The 18686-nt window shown below is 38.6% G+C and overlaps 1 protein-coding gene across 1 annotated transcript; it reads left to right on the top strand.

Annotated features, from left to right (window-relative positions):
• Window positions 1–18124: 18124 nt before the first annotated feature.
• On the top strand, window positions 18125–18439 carry LOC142163409 (uncharacterized). The gene has a single exon (XM_075220693.1). It carries the CDS (start codon window positions 18125–18127, stop codon window positions 18437–18439), a length of 315 nt encoding a protein of 104 aa, XP_075076794.1.
• Window positions 18440–18686: the final 247 nt, after the last annotated feature.

Raw genomic sequence — 18686 nt, 5'->3', positions numbered from 1 at the left:
TCCAAGCGCGAATGGTCAAGTGGAATCAACGAATAAAGTGACTATACAAAATCTCAAAAAGAGATTGGAAACAGCTAAAGGTAGATGGCCCGAGGAACTACCTGGAGTGCTATGGGATTACCGAACAACGGCCAAATAGAGTGTAACGACCCAACCGGTCGTTTTAAGCACTAGCATGTCGTTCGATAGTTTGAGACCATGAGCAGTTTCACTTCAGGTATTATGAAATGTACGCATAGTCGAAATTTAATTTCAGGAAGTTCTGAGTTGATTTGGAAAGAAAATTCTAATTTCGAAAGCTTTAAGTTGGAACAATTGACTAAGGTTGGATTTTTGAGTAACGACCTTAGAATCGGGATTTCAAGGTTCCAGCAGTTTTGTATGATAATAAGTGTACGAGTCATATGATGAGTGATTTGGGGTGTAAGGAGAGCCCTAAGTCTAAGTCAAGTAGGAAATTACATGATAGACTAAAGTTCCAAATAAGTACACACAAAACCTAATTTTGGATGAGCATGCTTATATATATATATATAAGGAGTTATATGGCGGACAACCTATCAAATGAAAAATCTTCAAGTCTAGTTTATAACGCTTCAAACCATTCATCATTTCGATATTTCTACAAGGAGTTATGGACATTTTAGTAAAAGGTGTGCATTAGGGGAAAACTTGTAATACGAGGTACAACCTGCACATCGCAATGTACAACTCGCTGAAGCATATGTGCCTATATATGGCAGTCACAGGCAGCATCCATTTTTGGGGATTCCGAAACCTAAATGTTGTTGATTTTGACTCAAAATACGTTTAACGCTAAAAAAAATTTACATTTCTATATATAATGCGGTTTTACACCGCTCTATACTTTAATGGTGTTTTGGCCGTTGAAGTATAGCGCGGTGTAAAATCGCGTTATACATTTATAGCGCATGAATAAACCGTGCTAAGCTGACATGATGTGACAAAGAGGTATAGCGCATTATATAACCGCACTGTACATATATAGCGCAATTAAGTACCGCTATACCTGTTTGTGGGCCCACCAATAAGTCTCATGCGGTTAACTGACATAACAATAATTCAAATGGGGATAACACTCTTTTAAAGAGCGCTATACATCAAATAATTCAACCCCCCGAGCTAGGCATTGCCTTATTTAAAGGCGTTAGGATGTTATGAAAATCCATTCAAAAAATATTTTAACTTCCGTTCAAGTTTTTCTTCTTGGTTATCAAGCATTTTTATAATGTTTGAAGAGCAAAAAATAAGGGTTTCATTATAATGGGGGGGGGGGGGTGAGGTTGTAGTGGAGAGTAACTCTGTGAGCTATAGTTTATCTCCATCGTGTCATGTTAAATTGCCACTTACAATGGAGTACAATGCATTGGTATCGTTGTTAAGTGTGGGGAAAAGTTCGGTGAACCTTAAAGTAACCGATAGATATCCGTATTCTATGACTCCATAGGGTTTTGCTTGTTATTCTGAATTTAACATTGAATATGATGAAACTGTAACCGATAGATATCCGTATTCTATGACTCCATAGGGTTTTGCTTGTTTTCTGAATTTAACATTGAATATGATGAAACTCTGAGAGATTTTTTGTGGATTCCGGATGAATACAGGGAATTTATTGTGATAAAATTACTGAAAATGTATGTCAAGGCTGAAGACGTTCACAATAATGAGGTTGCGCAAAGCAGGGATAACCCCCAGCCATCGAATGGTTATTCTGGAGAAATTTTAGACCAACAGGTTCCGGCTGAAAGAGCTTGGCCGGATCTTAACTTATCTCCGCGGGTGAGCGAGGAGCGAGGAAATAATTTCTCTCCTACTTTGCATAATCCACAAGACGACTGGTAAACTTTATTTTTCCTTTCTATTACGATGTTTTTTTTCTTGAATTGAATTTTTATTAACACTCATATATTCCACAGGGGGTACCGTCCGGATATGAATTTTACAAGTTATGACCCCACTCCCAGTTGGAATATGTGTAGTTTTGGTGTGTTGGATCACGGTGGTCCATCCGTGAGTCATCACCAACAGGAAGTGATATATCTATATGTAAAGTATTTATCAATTTGAGTAGCTTATCATTTTGTTTTTTGTGCAGTAAAAACGAGCAACTTGATGTCCTGACCTCACTCAATTGCCCGTAGACGACGTATTTACTCGGGATTTGGTAGATGCGCAGAGTGAGGAAGATAATAGTGATTATGACAACAATGCTGATGTGTCTGGAGATGAGACACCCTTCGCTGACGAGGGTGATGAGGAGGAGGAAGGGAATGTTGAACCTGAGCTGATGAGGGAGCATGCTCCTCCACCTCCTGTTAAACCAAGAGTGTTCGAGTCCCACGTGCCGTTTCATTCAAGGTATATTCTCTACCTTGATAATTTGCCAAGTATGCCGGATGTGGATTCCTTCACAAGGGATGCTGATGAATTTTGGTCAGCAATGTAGGATGAGTCTAGACTAATTATGCTGGCAAAGGGCGTGTATTTTCCCGATAAAGCTCGCCTAACCAGGGCTGTAAAAATGTACAACATAAGAGAGTGTTGTGAGATGATGGTATGGAAGTCAACTTCGGAGGTATACAAGGTCAAATGTCGTTGACACTTTATGGGTTGTAACTGGATGTTGCTTGCGATCAAGAAGGAAACAGGGTTGTGGAAACTGGGTAAATATATTAGCACCCACGTTTGTGAAATGGACACATTCAATGAGAATCACTTCAACTTGGATATAGACTTGATTTCTCTTGTCTTGATTCCATACTTGGAAGTGTCCATTAGGTACAAGATCAAAGAGTGTATTACATCTGTCCACAAGGAATATAGGTGTAATGGGTGTACTATAACAAAAAAAAGGCATATCCCGGGCGCAAACGTGCATGTAAAATTATTTATGGCGACTGGGATAAGTCATTTTCATCTAGACCCAGGTACATGGCCGCACTGAAACACTTTAACCCCGGGACTGTTGTTGAATGGAGGCATGAGCGGAGTCCGGGATACCGGAATATATATTCAGATACGTGTTCTGGGCATTTAAACTAGCAATTGATGGTTCAATATTTTTCATAATTTTGTGTGTTTGTTTTATAAATTAAATAATTAATTTTTGTAAATTGTAATTGGATAGAGTATATACCTATGGGTTCCAGGCTCGATATTTGAGGCCCAGTAGCACCAAGCTATCCTGAATTCTTATGTGTGTCAATTTTAATATTTTTCATAATTTTGTGTGTTTGTTTTATAAATTAAATAATTAATTATTGTAAGTTGTAATTGAACAGAGTTTGCGTTTGATCTATCAATATAATAGATACTTAAACTACAGGGATCCTACGCTAAATACTACGCTAAAAGGATCTATATTTTACTACGCTAAAAAGGCACTAGTCTTTAAGCAAATAAATAATCTAAAGTAAATAAAAACAACAAATATAGTTTAATAACATAACATTCATGAAATTACATATAAAATAGTAAAAGAAATTTATGAACATTTTTATTAACAAAAAAAATGATTTCTCAATTTTTAAATATTTTTTTAAAACACTAATATCTTAATCCGGATAAAAATAACATAATAGTTTAATCGCAAACAAAACACAAAACAATATGAAAACATATTCAAGACAACTAATATGCATTATTATACGAGTTTCGACTTAAATAAATCAGAATATCTTGATTTATGTTTTTCGAAAAGTCAATAAATTTAAATTTTGAGCCCGAAATGAGGAAACCACAACAATAGAAGGCTTAGGTAGGATGTGGGACCTACAATCTTATCTTTTTGTGTGACGGGTGGGGTCCACTCGAATTTTTTTGGAGAAAAATGGGGGGGGGGGACCACAGTTTTGTTTTTTCAAAAATAGGGGAAGTCGTCTGGTTTTTGTCGTTGGGGAAAAAGGAGGGTTTATTAATGAGAAGGTATAGCGCGGTATATAAATGCGCTAAACCAAGTATAGCGTGGTTATATAATGCGCTATACCTCTCCGTCACATCATGTCAGCATACAGTTGTTTATTCATGCACTATACATGTATAACGCAGTTTTACTCCGTGCTATACTTTAACGGCCAAAACACTGTTAAAATATAGCACGGTGCAAAACCGCATTATATATAGAAATGTACCTTTTTAAGCATTAAAAACGCATTTTGAGTCAAAATCAACAACATTTAGGTTCCAGACTCCATTTTTGGGGATTTTCTTGAGCTAGGGATTGGTTCTTTTCATGGTGGATTCGACCTTGGGGACTACTTAAGAATACAAGGTGAGTTTTTGTGTGTGGATATTTTAAGTTATTAACATCCTATTAACACTAGTATTAACATCATTTAATCTTTGAAATCCCTAGAAATCTTTCAAGTTGTTCAAGAACACCAAATTTCGCAATCATTGGATTTTTAAGGAAAAGCTTCAAGAAGGTAATACTAATGCTTCAAGCTCATTTCTAAAGAGTCGATGAGAGTAATTCTAATATTTGTTTCAAGTTGTTATGGTTGGATAATTGATATCATAAACCCTAGTTCATGGCAGGAATAGTGTTCTTGAGACAATGAGGGAAAGATAAATAGTTTTTTTAGAAATGAAATTAAAGGATGCAATGAACCTATGGAATCATTTTCTAGATTTGTTGGAAGTGTTCAATTATGTAATCACCAAATTGAATGTTTTGGAAATGTTGGTTTAGGAAGATGATGAATAGTAATTTGGCGGTGTTGGAAAATTAATGTAGTATCATTGATGACTTCAAATGGGTATTAAATGATAAGAGTAGAGTTGAATATGCTAGTAAATGAACCTATTAGACGATTTGAGCTGGAGGCTTGTAGCCAACTTGTGAGCAATAAATGGATATTGATAAATATTTTTGAGTCATATTTTGATTGTAATTGGGATTGTACTTGGAGATATCAATTTGTTGATGGCGTTACAAGCATTTTACTCAATGTTACGATGTCAAAGCTTGTGAATATTATTAAAGCGAAAGCGAGTTGGAGCATTGGGCATCGATCGAGTTGTTTGAAAGGCTTGGGAGCTGGCTATGGAACTTTAGAGCGAGGTATGTCTCTTTTCTAACCTTGTAAGAGGGAATTAATCCCATAGGTGAACTAAATTAATATGTGCCTCTATTTGTGGGAACTACGTACGCACGAGGTGACGAGAGTCCGTACGTAACTACTAGATATGCCTATGTCCGGGTAGTTTTAGGTTTACACCATGCCTTTTTAATATTGTTATTTGATTTATGTTTATTGTTTGCCTTGATAAGAAGAGAGATTGAGTTTGCTTATTAAATGTCTTGAAAATAGTTGAAATTGAGGAATTTGAGATTTTAATAGTTTTCATTTGAACTTCGTATTTTTGAAGAAAATTGAAGAATATTATAATAACTTAAGAAATCTACGTGTAACTACGTCACAATTATATTCCGCGAGCGCGGTAAATTTCCACTACTCTTATGGAAGCGGGCCGTTCGCCTTGGTAGTTTAAATAGACGCATCTATTGTTTGTGCCATTCGACCCTCAGCAATGCACATTTTATATTTATATGTTGCTTCGTGCCGTTTGACCCTCAGCAGTGCACAATTTATATTTATATGTTGGATCGGCTGTACAACCTCGGCATAATTTGTGCATGATTGAATTGATTGCTTTGGAATTTATAATAAATGATATTGCCTCATTGGCCTGAGATAAATTGTTAAATGATGAGAAATAAATTTGGAGATTTCTTAATTATAAAAGAATTATTTACTTACTTCAAAATAATGAGTTTACAGCCGTTTTATATAACTATTGTTTAAATCATATCATTGGCATATTATTTATAGCCCATAGTAAGTGTCGAAGTCGACCATTCTTCACTACTTCTTCGAGGTTAGACGAGATACTTACTGGGTGCACGTTATTTTCTTACTCATACTACACTTGCTGTACATTTTGTTGTACAAGCACATATATGTTTAGTGGCCTTGTGGGTGCAGCGATTTGGTTGATACGGGGAATTAGGTGAGCTGCATATTATGTTACGACCCACAACCAATAGAGTCTTCTTCAGAGTATTTATATTTCTCTCTTTCCTGTCCAAGTTGTATTCCGGACAAATAATGTATTTTATGTAATTTTTCCTAGTTGAGGCTCATGCACTTGTGACACCGGGTTCTGGGATGATTATGAGTTATTCATTATTGAGATTGTGAAAAAATATTATTATTTACACTGAATTTTTCCACCTTCTACTATTTAATTGAAGTACTACTATGATTTCAACCATGTTTAAAAAAAGAGACCTAAATTGAGTATTAAATTGTTATCTTGCCTGACAGCAGTGTCCGACACCATCACGACCTTTAATGAATTTTGGGTCGTGACAACATGGTATCAGAGCACTAGATTCACTTAGTTCTCACGAGTCATAAGCAAGTCTAGTAGAGTCTTGTGGATCGGTACATAAACATCTTTACTTATCTTCGAGAGGCTACAGGGCTGTTAGGAGCACTTCCCTTCTTGATTCCTCATCGTGTGATTTGATTCCTTTAAGGCTTATGTCTTTATTTACTTCCTATTCAATCTTATGCGACGTGAAACACTTGTTATAAATTGGGAATCGAGGAATTGTAATGGTAATACAGATGTGGTGCAGGATGTTTCTCCCTGCATATTCAATTGGGCTAATGTTGTCGCCTTGCAGAAGGATGTCTTGTCATTTTTGCTCAGTAGCTGTATTTCTGATGGTTTGAGCTATGCACAAGTTGCTATGATGTTCATGAATTGTTATCGCCTAGTATTAATGTAGTGGTAATATGCTTGTCTATGCGTCGAGGTAGTGAATCACTTGAAAGGATATTTTTCTCAATGCATGATTTTGAGATTCAGTATCTGTCACGACCCAAAAACCGACCTGGTTGTGATGACACCTATCGTGAAACTAGGCTAGCCAACTTATTTTCAAATACTCCATTTTTCAATTAAAACTTAAGAAAATCATATTTTTAACAGAAATCCAATAAGATAAAAGTATAAATCAAAACGAGTGGAAAGAAAGTGCAAGCCCGACCTCGGGTGTCACTAAGTCATATGCAAAATACTACAACTGTTCGAAATAAACAAGACTACATAGTCTGAGAATATCCAACAAAAGTACTATAAGGAAGATAAGGAAGGAGAAGGCGGAACTGCGATCGCCAGGCAGCTACCTTGCAATCTCCAAGGAAAGTCTCCAACTGATATGATCAGCAACCGCTACCATGGCCTAAAACATCTGGATCTACGCACAAGGTGCAAGAGGTAATGTGAGTACACCAACTCAGTAAGTAACAAGTCCAAACTATGGACTGACGATAGTGACGAACCAAACCTCAACAGGTAGCAACATTTAATTAAACAGAAAGTAGACATGCTTACAGTTCAAGTAAATTCTCAGCAGTAACTAAACACAATATGAACAGTACAGAGTATAAAGCTTAGGAAACCCCTAAGTACCAATGCAAAAATAGCATATCCAATGATCCGTAAACATCCACTCACAAGTGCTCAATCACTCGGTACTGTATATGGCCATCCGGCCCAGGGAAGATCCATCCTGGAATATATACATCATTGATTGTAGTCATCCAGTACCGAGGAAGGCCATTCCAGCCCTATGGAGAAGATCCATCTCCAGGTATCAATACTTCGAACAAGATCCATGTCCAGGGAAGATCCATCCCTCAATATCATCAACTATGCTCACTGGGGGTGTAAAGACTACGGAGGGGCTTCTCTTAGCCCAAGCGCTACATCAAGCCAACGAAGGCATGATCAATATCTCACTACATCGTGCAGCCCGATCCCACTGTCACTCAATATCAGGCTCTCGACCTCACTCAGTCATTATTGTCCAATCTCACACACACGGGCTCAAAAGTGTCATGATACAAGCTCGTATAATGATATGATATGATAATTAGCAATAATCGAGACTGAGGCATGATATAATATGCATGAACAGGACTGAGTACAGTATATTAATGAAGCTAATGACATGACAGCAAAAAATGACCTCTAGGGTCTCAACACTGTTGGCGTGAAGCCTTAATAGGATAATTAGCATGATTTGCAGCTCATTAACTTAATCACGTAATTACAACACATATAGCAGCATGAAAGAGTCATTAAGCAGTGCCATGGAATGACCTAGTCCGCAATTCTCACGGAGCACGCCCCCACGCCCATCACTTGGCATTTGCGTCACCTCAATAGTAATCATAGAACACATAGTTCGGGGTTTCGAACCCTCAAAACCAAGTTTGGAAGCGTTACTTACCTCAAGCCAAGCCAAACTCTAGCCCGCAATGCCCTTGCCTTTCGATTCAGCCTCCAAATGCCCCGAATTTAACCAATATCAGTGTATAACCAGCAATATATGCTAAAGGAGTGAAACACATACGAAAATTATCAATTTAACTCAAAAATCCCGAAATTGGCCAAACCCAACCCCCAGGCCCGCGTCTCAGATTCCGATAAAATTCACAAAACTAGAATCCTTACACTCTCACAAGTTCATACATACCAAATACACCAAAAGCCGACCAAAAATGACCCCTCAAACCCCTAAATCAAAGTCTCAAATTCCAAGCCCTAATCTCCCAACTTTTCTCCCTAATTTTCCACTAATACCATGATTAAACAATGGAAAAATAGTCATAAACACAAGTAATAAAGCTTAAGTAGCTTACCCAACTGAACACCTTCGATTCCCTTGAAAAATCACTGCCCTAGCTCTCTTCCCGTTTTAAAAAATGGAGAACATTAGCAAAAATTCGCGAAGGCATCTATTTATATGATCTGCCCAGTGGTTCATCTACGGTCCAATACTGCAACTGTGACCCTCGCACCTGCGACTCAAAGTCCGCTTCTACGGAATTTTACTTAAACACCCCATCCGTACCTGCAATCACACCGCCGCATCTACGGGCTCGCAGGTGCGGCATACCATTCGCATCTGCGATGCTTGCCCAACCAATTGGCCTTCGCTTCTGTTATAAATATGTCGCTTCTGTGGCAGGTCCCAAATCCGCAGGTGCGGTTATGACAGAACTCAACAGCATAAGTTGTTCAAACTAATTTCCAAACTTTCCGACAACCTTCCGAAATCATCCCGAAGCCCCCGGGACCTCATCCAAAAATATGAACAAGTCATATAACACTATTCAAACTTTTACCATTCTTCAGAACACTCAAAACAACATTGAATCATCAAAACACCCTCGGATTCAAGCCTAAGGATTCCAAAAACTCCCGAATTCCTCAAACGATCAAAAATTCTATAAAACCACCTCCGAATGACCTGAAATTTCGTGCACACATCACAAATGACACAACGGACCTACTCCCATTTTCAGAATTCCATTCCAACCCCGATATCAAAATTTCCACTACCAACCGGAAAGCGCCAAAATTCCATTTTTTCCAATTCATGCCTAAACCACGGATCTCCAAATTTTATTCCAAACACGCTCCTAAGTCCCAAATCATATCACAAAGTTATTTGAATTATAAAAATCAAATTCCGAGATCGTTTACTCACAAGTCAACTTCCGAATGACTTTTCCAACTAAATGGCCAACTTAAGAGATTTAGAGTCTCATTCCTCTACAGAATCACTCCGAACCCAAACCAACCAACCCGATACCATATAATACAATTGAACAAGATATAAAGAAGCAGAAATGGGGAAAATAGTGTGGTAACTCATGAAACGACCAGTCGGGTCATTACAGTATCTTTTTTTTGGGGAGGGGGAAGGCAATCAGACTAAGAATGTTCAGGTTTGGGTTGATGGAGTAACGAGACTTAGTATTTTCGAGTGTGATGGAATTTCCATCTATGATGTGGCATTGTTGTCCTTGTTGAATGTGTGAAGTTCGTCGATGTTATGGTCTTTATCAATTTGCCTTCTGGCAGAGTAGTGTGAGATGGTACCGGAGAAGCGGCTATCAGAGATTGCGATGTGCGGTGGTTCAGGATTGAATCAGTGTTCTTGGTGTTGATGACCTGAGAAATATGGTCTTCGAAGGGGTTTAATTTGGTAGCGATCTATTGGTTCAAGTGCTATAGAGAATGGATTATTTCCTTAAGGCAACAATTGGGCAGCGAAGGATGAGGAAGGACATGTGGGAGGTGTCTTTCGTTGGTTAAATTTTTAGAAGGCCAGGTGTAAGAAACAAGAGTTGGGTAGTTGCTTAAAAGAGAGGGTTTGACCAAAGTGGGAGAATGGCAGAGTAGTATATGGGTTTTGTGGTAGGATAGCTACACGCCTTGAGGAAAGTATAGAGTGATTTGGGATTCATGGTGGACAGTGACTAGGTCTACGAGCTTAATTTGGAACATTGGCTGCTATACGAAAGGTAGTGTCACACTTTTTGGGATGTCAATGGGGTGTGAACAAACTTGTACAACTGGTGAATAAGCACGAGCTAAGGATGTGTTATTGATTTCGTAAGTAATTTTACTAGTGTAACGTTGTTGGAGGATGTTGGCATGGAATCTCCACAGGTGGGTACCTCCTGTGAGCAGGTTAGCGGTTGCATGGTGTTGACGAAGCTTCTACAAAGAATTTTATTGGCTATCCGGTAAAAGGTCGAATATGTAAATGTGGCTAGTGATTCAGAGTGTTCATAAAATGTCTAACTGAATTTTGAGGAATTTGGCGAGTTGATTGTGCAAGATCATGTCAATGGGAGATAAGGAATCTTGGTGGGATCCAGAGTTACGTAATGGTAGCTTCAAGATAAGTGGGAGAGCCCTACCGCCTACGATTGGATTGCTTGGTTGACTACTTGTGAGGTTTCTAGTTATCGGCATATTGGTGGATTATTACGACTAAGGAAAGAAAACATCAGTGGTAATTTGAGCAAAAGGATTTGAGGAATGTGTGCTATAATTGGCCTTACCGATTCAGGTTTAGGCTTTGGAAAGAATTAAAGTTTATGATGGGTGTAGATATGATTACGAGGAAAGTGATTCAGCCGGGTGCTTCTTTGAGAGGGTGTTCATGTGCTAGAGAAGCCTTGGGGTTTGATTATTTTCGGGACCAAGTCAGAGTGGGTGACTCTCAACAACGGGCCTAGTGGAGTCAAAAGTTAAAGTGTGGTGCCTAAGGATTTCGAGTCCGTAGTATGGTTGAGTATCGAGCTTTTGGAGCGGATTATGAAAAAGGGGCTTGGAGTGTTCTGTGTTATCTTTGGTCTGTGGTGGAACATGAGAGGATGGGAGCAAATGACTTAGAGAAATTTTTAGAATGCGTGTACTAGTTGAAGACGCGTATATGCCCACAAGGAGTGAATGAGATGGTTTGTGAGTTTTGGAGACAATGTGGTCTCGTGAAATGGGGTCACTCAGGATGAGTGCGGATTAAGTTTGTTATGTGTTGAATGAAGCTATCATTATTCCTAAGGAAATTCTAAGGTAAATTAGAAGGAGTTGGATCGGTTAGCAATGGTTGAATTATCATGATGGCGGCAATGATCAGTTCCTTCAGCATGTTAAACCATGCAAGGGATTTGTGGCGGTACGTGCGAGGCTTGACGACCGCCGTAATTGATTTTGTTTGGAGGCATTCGAGTAGTATGGCCTGTTATGTGTAGATGGATCTCGGGAGAGTTATGGTAGTTTAGAACACTACTTGAGGTTGGTATTTTCTGCGGCTATTATAATCCAGTCATGTGTTGCTATAGTTCTTTTGAAATGAGCTAAGTAAAAGGTTTCTACATGATGAAGTGTTTACCCTATTAGAGGCTCAAGAGTTAAGATGAAATTTTTGTACTCTTGTGCATTGGCATAATTAAGTGCAGTGAATAGCATGGGATTTGGAAGTTGAGGATCAAGGTTGCAGTGTGGTGTTGACAAGAATGCCACCATCTCGGACGAGTAGGGAAAAGGGATTAAGATGATTAGACTAAGCTGGTATTGTGTTTAGCGTCACCTGAGACAGTGTCCTATGTAAGAGGCTTGCATACTGATTGTGGATTCTTGATTTGATTTGCTTTAAAACATTGGTATGGTCGGTGGTATGAATGTGCAGACTTATTACCTGGTGCGGAAGGTCATGGGAGCATATCCCACGGGAAGATTGTAAAAGTGTGACATGTAGTCACTTGATTGATTGAAGATTTAAACCAAGTATAGAGATTGTGGTACTATCGTTAATGTGAGAATTTATGCCTGAAAGACGCTCGGTTCATTTGGTTGTGGACTGTGGAAGTTTGTTCCGGATTGACGGCTGTTCTTGCATGTCATGGGAAAAATAGATTATTGTGGACCCTTTGAAAGGTTATTAGCCTAGTCCGGTACGACCAGAATCGGCTTGAGGTCCGTGGATGGATCTAAATGTGAATGTGGGCTCTATATCAGGCCGGATGTGTTCATTTAAGCATATCACTCCTTATGGAGGAGTATTCGGATGTTGGATGTTATTTCATCATCGGCTATTTCATATAATACTATATTGTTTCGTGTGGGTTGTGAAATGCCTTGATTAACTGCATATGTATTTAAGTTCTGCATAGCAATGGTATTATGGGAGCAGGATGGTTCTCGAGATGTAGATCATATATTTGTCTCCCCGGGAATTGCATTATGCGCTTCATGTGCCTATGGTTGAGTTTCGGATATTTCACAGGTATGAGCATTTTAGCTCGGTAAGTAATTCCTTTATAGATTATTATATGTGGATAGGGTGGCACGCTTCCAGGGGTACATTTTTTGGATCGGGTGGTACGCCGCTACGGGTATCATGGTTGGATCGGATTGCACGCCGCAACAGTGTGATGTTAAGTAACAGATTCCTATATCTATTATTATGTGTTTTACTTCTCATTTTCTAATGAAGGTTCATAACATTTTTTCGGTTATTTCAATTGGTTACGTGGGTTGAGTAGTTCTTTCTAGAGTTCATTTTCTTTATGTATCACATTCGAGTTTGTAGCTCGTTGGCATTTTGGCATCATATGAGATTTTTGGGCGGTGTCTAAGGTGTCTTCTTGCCCGTACTGGGTGAGACTTGATTATTGGACATGGGATCAGTGCGATCAAATTTTATAAAGCACGTTAAAGAGTAAATATCAATATTCAGTCCAGAATGAAGTAATGGTTCTTGTCAAGATGATGAACTCAATGATTTGTTGACTCGACATTTGGTTATGAATTCTTGCACATCTCTTTTGTCATGGCAGTATCGCAAGAGTTGGTACAGGACTTATATGAGTCATGAGGTGTGTTGTGAGCATCGGGTTAGTCAAATTACGACTATCGTTACAAGATGATGTCTTTATAGTCATGTGGATTATGCATAGCATGGTATGGATTGAGCAAAGGTATGCAAACATGTATCAGTGCATCATGTAGTGATTGATACGGTGTTCGTATGTTGGAAACAAGCCTGTTAGAGAATTCAGGATGTTGGAATTGGGCTCTAAGGCTTATTTGACTAAGAAAAAGGGAAAATCTTCAGACTAGCTCAAGCTAGTGTGCTCAACTGAGTTATGGTGGCATGGGTGGGTGCACGAGGTGTTAAGCAGTGATTTCAGACAACTCTAGAACAGTTTTTAGTACGCTCTAGGAAGAACACATGTTTAAGTGGGAGAGAATGTAACGACTCGACCGGTCATTTTGAGCTCTAGCACGTTGTTTGGCGGTTTGAGGCCAAGAGCATCTTCACTTCAGGTATTATGACCTGTACGTGTGGTTGAAATTTAATTTCGGGAAGTTTTGAGTTGCTTTGGAAAGAAAATTTTCATTTCAAAAGCTTTAAGTTGGAACAATTGACTAAGGTTGGATTTTTGAGTAAACGACCTTAGAATTGGGATTTCAAGGTTCCAGCAGGTTCGTATGTTAATAAGTGTACGAGTCATATTATAAGTGATGTGGGGTCTAAGGAGAGGCCTAAGTCTAAGTCAAGTTGGAAATTACATGATAGACTAAAGTTCCAAATGAGTACACACAAAACCTAACTTTGGACGAGCATGCCTATATATACATATATAGAAGGATTTATATGGTGGAAAACCTATTAAATGAAAGATGTTCGAGTCTAGTTTCTAATGCTTCAAACCGTTCATCATTTGGATATTTCTACAAGGAGTTATGGACGTTTTAGTAAAAGGTGTCCAGCAGGGAAAAACTTGTAGTACGAGGTACAACCTGCACAGCGCAAGGCACAACTCACTGAAGCACCTGTGCCTATATAAGGCAGTCATGGGCACCATCCATTTTTGGGGATTTTCTTGAGCTAGGGATTGGTTCTTTCATGGTGGATCGACCTTGGGGACTACTTTTTTTTTTTGGCAATCCGCTAGGCAAGCGCCTAGGGCTAGTTTTTTATTAATAAAAGAAAAATAAAATTACAACAATTAGGAAAAGTATAAATAAGGGGGACAATAGCACCGGTATTGTTACCCATATGCCTTGGATATATAATTACTCCTTTGCGCCTCACATTGCCTTATGATGGCAGCCTCATGTAGAGGATTCATGGTGTAGCTGCCGGCAAAGTCTCACGAGGGAATATAATCTCATAGCCGTGTGGATATTTTTCCAAAGGCATAGGACCAAGGCAACACTAACCGTGCTAAACCTTACCTTACCAATCCTATTGAGGCAAATAGAAAGCCTCATCTTCTAGCAAGCATGTAAAAAATAAGAACTTGAAAGTACCAAGTACTATATGATCGCCATAGAGTTTATAACACACTCTATGACGCTATTACAAGTGATGATGCTTCGAAAATGATAAACTAAGACAATGTAGAAATTAGAATCTTGCGCCTCATTTATCAAACTTGTGAGTTCTTCAATTTGAACTTCCTTAAAATCCTCTTTAACTGTCTTCAAATAATCTTCAAAGTTCTTCATTTGTTGTCGTATCTATTGGACTTCGTAGATTTGGAGGGGGCAACCCTTTTTTCTTTGCAGCTCTTATTGGGAGTTGCCTGAGTGTTATTTCTTGAGTCACCTTCTTTTTTCAGTTTTGTTAGGAGCGAAATCTCCAGTTGTAGCCGCCTCTTCCGGACAAGATTCAATCAAGTCATCCTCTTTTTCTTCTTCGGAGATGGCAACGCGTGAGTTGGCCTCAAGTTTTTGATTAGTTTCATCTTGTATAACCATCCACAATGGTTCATGCCTCTTTATTGTCTTTGCACTACATGGTTCATGTCTGTTTGTCACTGAAAATTTCAGCTTCAGTCCAGTCATTTTTTAGAATGATGAGTATGCACTTTTGTGTGGTTTTGGACTGCCCAAAGCATCCAGCAACTTTCTGTCCTCCAACGAAATTGCAGGTATATCAGTTACCATTACTACAGCTCCAGTCATGTTCGCGTTAGACTGCTGCTACCCAGTCTTGTTTGCATTGGACTGCTTCTGCCCAGCCGTGTTTGCATTGGACTGCTGCTGCCCAGGATTAGTATTAACATTAGCTGCAGTTGTTGTATGTTGCTGCTTCTTCCCAGTCGTTGTAACTGTTACTGTTTTACTATCACCAGGATGATTGCTAGTTAAAATATTTGGATCCTTTCGCTGCTGCTGCACCGTTTTCGTAGGTGTTATTACCATTTGAGTTGAAGTAGCTTGAGTCGCCTGCTTGAGAGATGTTTCTGCAGCTTGTACTGCCCTTCCAGATTCTGAATTTGTATACCAGCAGTAGGAGTGTTTCTTGGAAATGCAGGAGCTTGAAGGTTTAATTTCTTTTGCTTCACTGGAGGATCAAACTCCTCCCCTGCACTATACTGATCCACCTCCTGCTCTCGTTCTTCAGAAGAGTAGCCAACAAATCCATCGCCCAAGTCCTCTTCATCGTCTTCCTCACGTTGCTCTTTCCAAATCCATCGCCCTTGGGGACTACTTAAGAATACAAGGTGAGTTTTGTTTTGGATATTTTAAGTTATTAACATCCTATTAACACTAGTATTAATATCATTCAATCTTTGAAATCCCTAGAAATCTTTCAAGTTGTTCAAAAACACCAAATTTCCCAATCATTGGATGTTTAAGGAAAAGCTTCAAGAAGGTAATACTAATGCTTCAAGCTCATTTAATATGAGTCGGTGAGAGTAATACTTATTTGTTTCAAGTTGTTATGGTTGGATAATTGATTTCATAAACCCTAGTTCATGGCATGAATAATGTTCATGAGAAAAAGAGGGAAAGATAAATAGTGTTCTTAGAAATAAAATTAAAGGATGCAATGAACCTATGTAATCATTTTCTAGCTTAGTTGGAAGTGTTCAACTAAGTAATCACCAAATTGAATATTTTGGGAATGTTGGTTAAGGAAGACGATGAATAGTAAATCGGCGGTGTTGGAGAATTCAAATGGGTATTAAATGATAAGAGTGAAATTGAATGTGCTAGTAAGTGAACCTATTGGACCATTTGGGCTGGAGGCTTGAAGCCAACTTGTGAGCCATAAATGAATATTGATAAATATTTTGATTGTAATTGGGATTGTAATTGTAGATATCAATTTGTTGGTGGCATATGAGCGGTTTACTCAATCTTACGATGTCGGAGGAGGATTAAAAGCTTGTGAATGTTAATAAAGCGAAAGCGAGTTTTGGAGCGTTGGGCATCAGTCGAGTTGTTTGAAAGGCTTGGGAGACGACTATGGAACTTCGGAGCAAGGTAAGTCTCTTTTCTAACTTTGTAAGAGGAAATTAACCCCATAGGTGAACTAAAGTAATATGCACCTCTATTTCTGGGGGCTACTTACGCACGAGGTGACGATAGTCCGTACGTAGCTACTAGCTATGCCTATGTCTGGGTAGTTTTAAGTTTACACAATGCCTTGTTTATGTTGTTATTTGATTTATATTTATTGTTTGCCTTGAGAAGAAGCGAGATTGAGTTTGCTAATTAAATGTCTTGGAAAGAGTTGAAATTGAGGAATTTGAGATTTTAGAAGTTTTCATTTGAACTTCATATTTTTGAAGAGAATTGAAGAATATTATAATAACTTAAGAAATCTATGTGTAACCGCATCGCAATTTTATTTCGCGAGCGGGGTAAATTTCCACTACTCTCATGGGAGCGGGCCGTTCACCTTGACAGATTAAATAGATGCATCTATGGTTTGTGTTGTTCGACCCTCGGTAGTGCACAATTTATATTTATATGTTGGTTCGTGCCGTTTGACCCTCGACAGTGCACAATTTATATTTATATGTTGGATCGAGCCGTACAACCTCGGCATGATTTGCGCATAATTGAATTCATTGCTTTGAAATTTATAATAAATGATATTGTCTCATTGGCCTGAGATAAATTGTTAAATGGTGAGAAATAAATTTGGAGATTTTTTAATTATAAAATAATTTTTTACTTACTTCAATATAATGAGCTTACAACCGTTTTATATAACTCTTGTTTAAATCATATCATTGTCATTTTATTTATAGCCCATAATAAGTGTTGGAGTCGACCCCTCGTCACTACTTCTTTGAGGTTAGATAAGATACTTGCTGGGTACGCGTTGTTTTCGTACTCGTACTACACTTACTATACATTTTGTTGTACAAGCACCTGTATGTCTAGTGGCCCTATAGGCGCAGCGACGTGGTTGATACAGGGACTTAGGTGAGTTGCATCTTATGTTATGACCCACAGTCAGTAGAGTCTCCTTCAGAGTATTTAATTTCTCTCTCTCCTGCCCAAGTTGTATTCCGGACAGATGATGTATTTTATATTATTTTTTCTAGTTGATGCTCATGCACTTGTGACACCGAGTTCTGGTTTGATTATGGATTATTTAGTATTGAGATTGTGAAAAAAATATTATTATTTACTCTAAATTTTTCCACCTTCTACTATTTAATTGAAGTACTTCTATGATTTCAATTATATTTTAAAAACAAAGAGACCTAAATTGAGTATTAAATTGTTGGCATGCCTGACAGCGGTGTCCGTCGCCATCACGACCTTTAATGGATTTTGGGTCGTGAGATCGAGCATAGGAGAAACTCCTTTCTCCCTTGTGCATGGTGAAGAAGCCTTAATCCCGGTAGAAGTAGGGTAGCTCACCTTGAAATATTTCCATGCAAGTGAAGAAACAAAGAACAAAGCGATGTTAGTCAACTTGGAGCTACTCGATGAGCGCAGGGACTTGGCACATATAAGAATGGCAGCGCAAAAGCAGAGAATAGAAAGATATTATAATCGAAGAGCCAACCTCCGTTACTTCAAAGTGGGAGATTTAGTTCTAAGGAAAGTAACTCAAAACACCTGGGAACTCAACGCAGGGAAGCTAGGTCCAGCCTGGGAAGGTCCCTATCAGGTTTCAACTGTCACTGGGAAAGGTTCATACGAGTTGGAGACTCAGAATGGAGAAAAGTTATCAAGCAAGTGGAATGTGGCACAACTCAAGAGATATTATTGCTGATGAACATCACCTGTACTGAAAGTATGTTCTACACTCTTTTTCCCTTCGTCCACTTTTTTGTCACAATTGGATTTTTCTGGCAAGGTTTTTAATGAGGAAGCAACGGAAAGCCTACCACAAAGAAGGTTTCAACAGAGCTAATACGACTTTTAATAGCAAGGCACACAAGCAAAGAACCACTCTGAAGTGGTTAGATAATCTTTGGCTCGATAGAAAAATTCTCACCAGGAAATTAAGCTTGCTATCA

Source organism: Nicotiana tabacum, chromosome 8 (assembly GCF_000715075.1).
Source record: "Nicotiana tabacum cultivar K326 chromosome 8, ASM71507v2, whole genome shotgun sequence".
Lineage (NCBI taxonomy): Eukaryota > Viridiplantae > Streptophyta > Magnoliopsida > Solanales > Solanaceae > Nicotiana > Nicotiana tabacum.
Note: the sequence above shows the minus strand (reverse complement) of the source record. Positions and strands in the feature narration are given on the sequence as shown.

Excerpts from the sequence above, each read along its gene's own strand:
- LOC142163409 (XM_075220693.1), top strand. The coding sequence starts at position 18,125 with ATGTTAGTCAACTTGGAGCTACTCGATGAGCGCAGGGACTTGGCACAT.